The sequence below is a fragment of the Orcinus orca genome, chromosome 17 (genome assembly GCF_937001465.1).
Source record: "Orcinus orca chromosome 17, mOrcOrc1.1, whole genome shotgun sequence".
In the NCBI taxonomy this organism is placed as follows: domain Eukaryota; kingdom Metazoa; phylum Chordata; class Mammalia; order Artiodactyla; family Delphinidae; genus Orcinus; species Orcinus orca.
In genome coordinates this window covers 10,650,970-10,660,742 of record NC_064575.1, presented here as the reverse complement: position 1 = coordinate 10,660,742, position 9,773 = coordinate 10,650,970, and the positions used below count along the sequence as shown (strand labels likewise).

General features: G+C 42.2%; 1 protein-coding gene across 1 annotated transcript in view; it reads left to right on the top strand.

Moving 5' to 3' along the window:
• Positions 1-377: 377 nt before the first annotated feature.
• Positions 378-9,773, top strand: part of LOC101272520 (cytochrome P450 7B1) — a 189,689-nt gene continuing 180,293 nt past the window's right edge. The window contains exon 1 of the mRNA XM_004274972.3: positions 378-674. Coding sequence (XP_004275020.1) covers positions 562-674 — 113 coding nt within the window. The 5' untranslated portion in view covers positions 378-561. The remainder of the gene's footprint in view (positions 675-9,773) is intronic.

Sequence of the window (9,773 nt, the reverse complement as noted above, 5' to 3'; positions counted from 1 at the left end):
CGGAGAGGAAGGGGCTGCCGAAGAGGTCGCCGGGGCCAGGGCGCAGCGGGCACAGTCCCAACCCTCTTCGAGGGCCAGCGCGGTCGCGGGGCGCGGGCGAGGGGATGACGGACCCGAACGACTCATTTCCAACTGCGAACTGAAATCCCCTTCCCTCAGGCCTTCAGCGGCTCGAGCTCGGGAAATCCTAGCCCCTTTCCCCCTCTTCTCTAGCCCTTCTTCCTGCCCCGGGGGCGGGGGGGCGGGGGTGGGCGGCGCGCAGTTTTCCAGAGGCGGCCGGGCGGGAGGCGGTGGCCGAGCGGGGCGGTGCGCATGGGTGGGGGGGGGGAGGGGGGGCAGGGGGAGGGGGTGGGCAGGGGGTGGGCAGGGGGAGGGGAGTCCGGGAACTTTGAGACTCGGCCCCGGGGGCCCTCGGTGACATTTCAGGCGGCGCCTCGCCAGGCCAGCCTCCCGGGACCCTCTGCCGGCTGCAGACTCGCCGGCCGCGCAGCTCGGAGAGACACCCCGGGCCGCCCCCCGCGGCCGCGCGCGATCCGGACGGCGGAAGACGTGGCCGCGGGCATGGGCAGCTTCTCGCTGGAGCCGTGGCTGCCGCGGCCTCTCAGCCCCCCGGGCCTGGTCCTCGCTGCGGCCCTGCTGCTGCTGGTACTGTATCTGCACGCCCGGCGCATCAGGTAAGCGCCCAGCCGCCCGGCCGAGCAGCCTCGCGCCTGGGTCACGCATGCGTCGTGGGCCCCGCGACCGCGCGCGACCCAGATGGTCCAGGGAGCCCCTTCCATGACTGCGGGCGCCGGCGTCTCTGGGGGTCGTGTGTAAAGACAAAGGCTTCGTCTGCCTCTTTCCCAGGCACACGCACACGTATGCAAGCGTGGGGACCAATTCGATTTGCTGCTCCGGGCTCGGTTGTAGTCTGCCCTAGGTTTGCATTATACGTTATGCATCACGCATGGCTTCCAGACACGCTTTGGTGCCTTGTTACCGTGAGTTGATGCTTTGTGGCCTAGCATTCATAGAGTATTTCAGGAGCGGAATTTTCTTTCTTTTCATTCCACTAAAAGTGAAATGTTTTAGGAAAATGCCAGTGTAAGGTATGAGCAGTACCTCTGGGTGCCTGTCAGTGCCTCAGTTTACCACTGGTCCGCATCTGGAAAAATGAACTAATAGCACCTTATGGGATTTTTGTGAGGACTTAATGAACTTATAATGTGTATTTTATACATTTATTCCGTTATTTTCATTAGAACAGAATAAACAACATATTAACACCAAAATCCAGAAGTGTGTCACTTCATTATCTGATTTGAAATGTGGAAGGAGAAACGAGAAGTTCAACATAAAAGCACTCACTTTGAAATCACTCTTTGTCTTTTCTAACCGGGTCTCTTTTCATACTATCAGGTTCTTCTTCATAGCTTTTTTTTTTTTTTCCTCCCTTGTTTTTTGTTTTTGTCTGATCATCTGGGTGGAGTGTGTGGTGTCATTCCCTGAGGTAGGGCAGGTTTGGTGGGACGTGTTAGATAAATAGTGAAGTCTGTGTTTCTGGTGCTCAGTGGCGAGGTCCGGGGAGGATATTTAATTATGAAAGTCACAAATATGAAAATGGAACATAAAATCATGAGTATAGATTGGTCACCTTGTGAAAAAGTTTGATGGAAAAGTAGGGGGCCCGGGCCACTCTCCTTGTTGAAGAGTCTGGCAGAAGAAGAAGGACCACCAAAGGAGACTGAGAAGGAGGGGCCAGTGGCATGGGAAGAAAACCAAGTGAATGTGGTGTCCCAGAAGCTAGGTAAGGACATATTTAAACAAGTAGGGGGAGTTACCTGTGTCAGATGCTGCTGAGAAGTCTAGTGTGTTGAGGACAAAGGACCATCAGAGTTGACAAGATGCCGAATTGGTAAGAGTTAAGCTGAGAGTTAATGGGCATGGTAGCCTGTTTGAAGTGGATTGAAGTGCTGTCTGTCCTACAGTAGCTAAGATTTTATATTCAGACAAGAGTGCAATGTAGTATTGTTTCATATCTCTTGAGCCAGTAATTCCAGTAATTTTATTTAAAGAAATTGCTCCTGGTGGAATAATCGTGAAGGTCCTTAAAGATTTCACCAGCTCAGTGCTCATCAGGGCTGCTTATAATAGTGAAACATTAGGAAAAAAAACTAGATTTCTGAAAAATATTGGTTTAGTTAAAGAAATTCTAGCATATCCGAGTAGTAGAAAGTTATGTAGCCATAAAAAACTATAATGTAGACTATATGAAGACATAGAAAGCCATATTCAAGATACATTAAGTGAAAAAAATTTAAAAACACCGTTTGTATACATGGTGTCCATGACCTCCAGCCAAAGACTGCTAGGAACACACCTGTAGTGGAACAAGTTGAGTTATTGTTTATGGCAGCTAGAAGGAACACATGCCATTCATTCTGGGTAAAAGAGTGTAGAAAGGACCTATTTATGGCATTTGGGTTTGTGTTATGTGATTTGGGGGAAGGTTCCAGGAAGCAAGCTTTTGCTCTGTTGGTAAGAAACTCTCAGAAAGCTGGGGCTGGTCTATGACTGGAAACCTTAATCTCCTCTATGAGGCAAGAGGAATGCTTTGAGGCTGAATCAGTAATTAGTAAGTAAGCAACAGACTCTAGAATTAGTAAGGTTTGGGGGATATTTGGTCATTTTCTTGACTTAGTATTCATGATTTTTGTCAGTATTTAGACATGATTATGGATTGATCTCGTTTTTGACTTTATAATAGTCACAGAGTGGCTTTCTTTGATCACTTAAATGTTTGTTATTAAGAATGGCTTAATGTTTGTGCAATTGTTTCTGTTCATCAGAAGAGCGAAGTGTGGTAGCTACTGTCAACTGAAGAGAAATACAGAACCTAAAAGTTGTGAGTTATGTTGTATCCCGGAACCTTGCTAAAGACTATATAGCCCAGAAGACAGCCTCTCAGGTAGCTCTGAGGAACTGTTCCGAAGAGGCAAGGGAGGCGCCAGGATATATAGGAGTTTTTGCTGGAAAAAAAAAAAAAATCATACAGTTGAACATCAAAAGATTACTGCTGATCACAAAAAAACAGACATTTCAAGTTAAGGATTTTAGTGCTTTTCTACGTATGGGAAGGTGCAAGAGTCCAGCTCACTGAAATGATTTCTTATATATGTGTCTTCACTACCTGGGGCCAGCATCCTGTTTTTCTCCATCCTGAATTCCCCCCAGAGTGCCCCACACGGTCAGGGGTGGCTACAGTGGCTGGTGGCTAGACAGCATTTTGTTTACTAGAATGGCAGGCAACACTTTTTGTCCGCATTAGGAGTGCCAAGCAGGCATCTCGATGTCAGGGATTGTGTTTATCTTTCTTAAAAATATAAAAGACTGCAAGGATATACCACAGACATTTGAGGGGGGGGCAAATTTACATACAGTGAAATGTGTAGATTTTAAATGTACCGTTTGATTAGTTTTCATACATGTAGACACCCGTGTAACCGTCACCCCAGTCAAGAAATAGAATATTTTCTCACACCTCTTTCTAGTTAGTCCCCACCCCTGAGCTCTGATTTAGTTTTGCCTGTTCTTGAACTTCTTATAAATGGGATTATGCAGTATGTTCTTTTGTGTATGGCTTTCTTCTGTCGACAAAGTGATTTTGAGATTCACCCATGTTGCATATATCAGTAATTCATTCATTCTGTTTCATTGCAGAGTAGTTTATGTTCTCTCTATATAAACTGTGGTATATACATGTATATATCTATTATATATATATATATATGTATATATACTACATTTATTATGTATGTGTGTGTGTATGTGTTTACTACAAGTTGGTCATCTATTGTCCTTTTAATGGACTTTTAGTTATTTCCAGTCCGGGACCATTACAAATAAAGCATATGTAGACATTCTTTTACAAGACTCTTTGTGGACATATATTTAGTTCCTTCTTGGGTTAAAATCCTGAAACCTATGAGAAGGTTGATGGATCATAGGGTAAAGACTTATACTCACACCCATTTTGGAAAATGCCATTTTTCCAATGTAATTGTACTTTTGTAACACTTCCACCAGTACATACTATATGAGAGTTCCAGTTGCTCGCTATTTTCACCTATGTCTGATGTGGCCAGTCTGTTAGTTTATAAACCCTATCTTTCTAGATTCTGAATTTTATTGTCTTCCCCTGAAGAGTGTTGCATTTTGTTCTAGTGTGCAGATGTATTTCTGGCCGATTCTCTTGAACTTGGGGGAAGCTTAGTTTTATCCTTTATAAAGATGAGTCTATGGAAAGCTCAGGATATTTACCAAGCTTCTTTTCTTTGATGGGATTCAAACCCTAAACTCCTGTCTCCCCAGCAGTGGGCAGCAGCAGAAATCTCTGCTCAGTTCTTTGAATATTGCAGCTGATGCTTTCCACAGGGCTCTTTGAAGTCTCCTCCACAGATGTACACTTCCAGGTTTGGCCAACAATTTGAAGGGTGTCTATATGCATGTTTTTCTAGGTTTCTCTTCTTGACTTCCAGCCACTTCAGTATCCCAAACTCTTGACACCTCAGTCAGTAATATTGTAGCTTTTTGCTTGAGTTCCAGCTGTCTCTCCCCCTTGCAGACGGGTCAGAGGAAATGCTGTCTACCCTGGACTTAATTCATTATGGGTCTGTTCTTTAAGGGTTGACTCCCCTTCAGTATCTGCCTTCTTTTACTTGTTCTCTAGTGCATTTAAATCATTTTTTGTTTGTTTGTTTTGTCTTTTGCTATCTGTGAAAATGTTAGGTTATTTCAAGCTATCTCACCATTACTGGAACCCAAACCCAGACTTCTAACAGTGATTATATCTAGGTGATATCTTTTTTGTGAAATGATTATTATTTCCTTTTTCATGCTTATATTTTTAAATTGTCATAATACATACATATTTCTTTCATAAGACAAAAAGAGTGATACATTTAAAATAAAACTTTGATAAATTCTTTTAAAATGTTTTTAATCATTTTTTTCTTTTTAGAAGAACCAGCATTCGGGGTCAGTGTAGTAATAGGATTTTAACTTAGAAGATAAGATTTGGGTGGTGCTAGGAAGCCCAGTTCATTTCCAGAAAGTCATGATATATATATGATATATATATATATGTGGATATATATATAAAATATGAAATATGTTTTTGTCCAATAATTAGATACATGTTTTTAAAAAATCACTGTTTACTAATAATAGACTTAAATACAGATACATACTTTCCAATTTATTTTAGAAGACAACATCATATAAAAGCAGAGTCTGTAGCAAGGCAGAGTTGAAAACAAACACATCTCTACTATTCTTTCCCTACCTCCCCATCCCCTGTAAAAAGGACAAAAATCAGCCCTACCAAAACAATAGAAAATAAATATAAAATAGTTAAATTATTTTAAATAAATGAAATAAAAATTGGCACTAAATATTATGCTTCCTGAAGAGCACACTTAAAACAGAATTAAAAGTTTATAATGAATAGGGGAAAGTGTTTACAGAAAGTATCATGGGGAAAGGACAATAGCACACATTTTTTAAGCTTACAGCTCGGGATATGAGAAGTCTGAAATGGGCCTTACTGGCTTCAGTTAAGGCGTTGGTAGGGTTGCATTCCTTTTGGTGGATCCAGGAGAGAATCCATTTCCTTGCCTCTTCCAGCTTCTTGAGGTCACCAGAACTCCAATCTCTGTTTCAGACTGTGACACTCCTCTTTCTTTTTTTTTTTAAAGAAGATGTTGGGGGTAGGAGTTTATTAATTTATTAATTTATCTTATTTATTTTTGCTGTGTTGGGTCTTTGTTTCTGTGCAAGGGCTTTCTCTAGTTGTGGCAAGCGGGGGCCACTCTTCATCGTGGTGCGCGGGCCTCTCACTATCACGGCCTCTCTTGTTGCAGAGTACAGGCTCCAGACGCTCAGGCGCTGTAGTTGTGGCTCATGGGCCTAGTTGCTCCGCGGCATGTGGGATCCTCCCAGACCAGGGCTCGAACCCATGTCCCCTGCATTAGCAGGCAGATTCTCAACCACTGCGCCACCAGGGAAGCCCTTGCCTCTTTCTTATAAGGACCTTAGTGACTACATTGAACCCACCCAGATAATATAGGATAAGCTTCCCATCTCAAGTTCCTTAATTCAGTCACATTGGCAAAGTCCTTTTTGCCATGTTAGGTAGCATATTTAAGTTAGGGATTAAGGATTAAGAGGTGGGCATAACAGCAAAGGGGACCATAAATAAGACAAAAAGACAACCGTCAGAATGGGAGAAAATATTTGCAAATGAAGCAACTGACAAAGGATTAATCTCCAAAATTTACAAGCAGCTCATGCAGTTCAATATCAAAAAAACAAACAACCCAATTCATAAATGGGCAGAACACCTAAATAGACATTTCTTCAAAGAAGACATACAGATTGTCAACAAACACATGAAAGGATGCTCATCATTAGAGAAATGCAAATCAAAACTACAATGAGGTATCACCTCACACCAGTCAGAATGTCCATCATCAAAAAATCTACAAACAATAAATGCTGGAGAGGGTGTGGAGAAAAGGGAACCCTCTTGCACTGTTGGGAATGTAAATTGATACAGCCACTGTGGAGAGCAGTATGGAGGTTCCTTAAAAAACTAAAAATCGAACTACAATACGACCCAGCAATCCCACTACTGGGCATAAACCCTGAGAAAACCGTAATTCAAAAAGAGTCATGTACCACAGTGTTCATTGCAGCTCTGTTTACAATAGCCAGGACACAGAAGCAACCTAAGTGTCCATGGACAGATGAATGGATAAAGAAGATGTGGCACATATATACAATGGAATATTACTCAGCCATAAAAGGAAACGAAATTGAGTTATTTGTAGTGAGGTGGATAGACCTAGAGTCTGTCATAGAGCGAAGTAAGTCAGAAAGAGAAAAATACCATATGCTAACACATATATATGGAATCTAAAAAAAAAAATGGTTCTGATGAACCTAGGGGCAGGGGAGAAATAAAGACACAGTCGTAGAGAATGGACTTGAGGACACGGGGAGGGGGAAGGGTAAGCTGGGATGAAGTAAGAGAGTGGCATTGACATATATACACTATCTAATGTAAAATAGCTAGCTAGTGGGAAGCAGCTGCATAGCACAGGGAGATCAGCTCAATGCTTTGTGACCACCTAGAGGGGTGGGATAAGGAGAGTGGGAGGGAGACGCAAGAGGTAGGGCATATGGGAATATACGTATGCATATAGCTGATTCACTTTGTTACACAGCAGAAAGTAACACAACACTGTAAAGAAATTATACTCCAATAAAGTTGTTAAATAAATAAATGAATAAATGATTTGAACCCAGGAGAGGACACCTCACAAATGACATCTTCTGGATGACATCAAAGAGAGTCCCCCTCCTTCGGAGATTCAAAGGGTCCACATTCTGTGACCTCTGAATAATCTCTCCGTCATCTTCCTTAATAGAAAATGGAATTAACAGCGACCATACAAGGTAGATACGAGAAGCAAAGTGCATGAGAAACGTGAACACGTTTTGTGAAGTGTGAAGTCACTTGAAAGACAGTTGGCTTTTGCACAATTAGGCTTCCTTGATCCTTCCCAAAGATCCTTTTCTCTTAGTTGCTGTTTAGGGGGAAAAAAAGTGGGATGAGTTTCCTTCCCTCTTTCATCCTTCTCCCCCAACACACAAATCCCCACACCTCCAAAATGCTGTAATTGGTAAGAAATAAGATTTACATGTTTTTAAGATGAATTTTAGTCAATGTAAAAATTCAATCAGTGATTTTTTTTGAGTTATGAATTGTCAAGGTTATGTAGGTAACACGTTGTTTTGAAATGCTGGTTTGTTGACGTAACGGTATCACACAAGTCAATTTTCTTCTTTCTAATCACTTAATTACTCCCCAAGGCGGCCCCTGGTGCCCCAGGTCCCTCACATTGTTACCATTGCCTAGAAAGCGAGAGGAACTAGGTTGTCATCACTAGTGGGTGTTTTTCTTCTTTCTTCCCTTTTTCTTATAAGAAAATGTACGATAAGGATGTGGGCAGCTGAAAGCAAAGTCATTATCTATTCAGAAGAATGCTGATTTAACAGGTGGATTTTTATGTTTTTACATAGGAGGTGATAGGGACATCTCCAGGCACGTTTGTGACTCTTGATTAAATGACTGATCAATTCCTGCAGGGTGCTACACTTACCTTTACTAAGCTGCAGAGTTTGGATTGGTCTTGTTACCATTTGAGACATTTCAGGCTGCATCACTATTTTATTTTGTAACTTAAAAAAAAAAGTTCCTGAAGATAGAGAGTATCCCCACTATGTAATTAGTGGAACAGGTAAGTTTTGAAAAACACATACGTTGCTGTTTAGTTGTGTGTCATTCAAAGTGACGATCCTGGAGATTAAGTTTTTCACACTTAATCTCCAGAACCTGTGAATAAGTCACTCTGCAAAGCGGAATGAAGGTTGCTCATCAGCTAACCTTAAAATGGGGGGTGATACCAAACTATGGGGTGGACCCAATGTAATCACACACTAAACCTGGAAGAGGGAGGCAGGAGAGGAGGTCAGTTGACCATTGCTGGCTCTGGAGATGGATTAAGGAGTGCCAAGGCCAAAGAATGCAGGCAGGCTCTCGAAGCTGGGTAAACAAGGAAACAGATTCCCCTCTAGAGCCTCCAGAAAGAAATCTCGCCCTGCTTACACCTTGATCTTAGCCTAGGGAGAGCCATTTTGGACTACTGGCCGACAGAACCACCCGATAGTAAATTAGGATTGTCTAAACCACAGATTTGTGGTAATTTGTTACAGTGGCCACAGAAAGCTAACACAACAGCCAGATCCCCCGTACTCTTTGCATTAAACTATACAGCCTCTTGCAAGAAGTTTCAGAGAGCAGAAAAGACTGGGACTGGAATCACTTTGCTGGTGGCCCACGAGGAGCAGGATAGAAGGCAAACATTTGTACATACTCAGTGTCTATGCTAATACATAATAATTGGAGAATTTTGGGTCCCAAGGTTCGCAGAGTACCATGAGCTATTCATTGATGTCTCTCTTCCTTATCCATCAATTCACAAGTAAGGTTTGAATGTTTGTTATGTATCCATGTAACTCTGTGCATCTTTAAAATCTTTTGGAAAATGTGATGTGGGCTGCAGGCATTGAGGTGCATCCCTGCTTACTGCTACCCACAGCCTGGAGGAGAAAGCCCAGGGTGGCTCTGAGGAGTGCAAGGGGTCCGCGGTAACAGGACGCTGTACTTCACTGATTTCCCCAAAATCAGGTGAGCAGAGAGAATCATCAGCTGCAGAGGAAAGATTAACGGCTTCTTAGAGAAGAATATTTTTGTACTTTATCCAAAGTAAAACCCCACTGAAACGACTTCAGGTTACTGTTCTGTGAAAGACAAAGGACAAAGTTATAGAATGCCCCTTTGCTGAATAAGAGAAGGTGACATCTATTATATCGTGCATTTTTATAGCTGAAGCGCTCATTTTATGGCTTTGGCATTTTTTTTCAACATAGAAGGATTTGGGATGGGATCATTTTTTTGTCTATAGGAAAGTGGAAAGATTAATTAAGTCTGTAATTGCTTAATACAAAAATTAATAGAAATTTTAATAAAAGTACAATCATAACAGGATTTAAATCCATTGTCATTTCTCCTCATAACTTTATCCTAAATAGTTGATAATAATGAAGAAGAGACTATAAAAGCTTGACTTCAGTTTTAGCACTAGCACAATACCTGGCCCTGAGTAGGT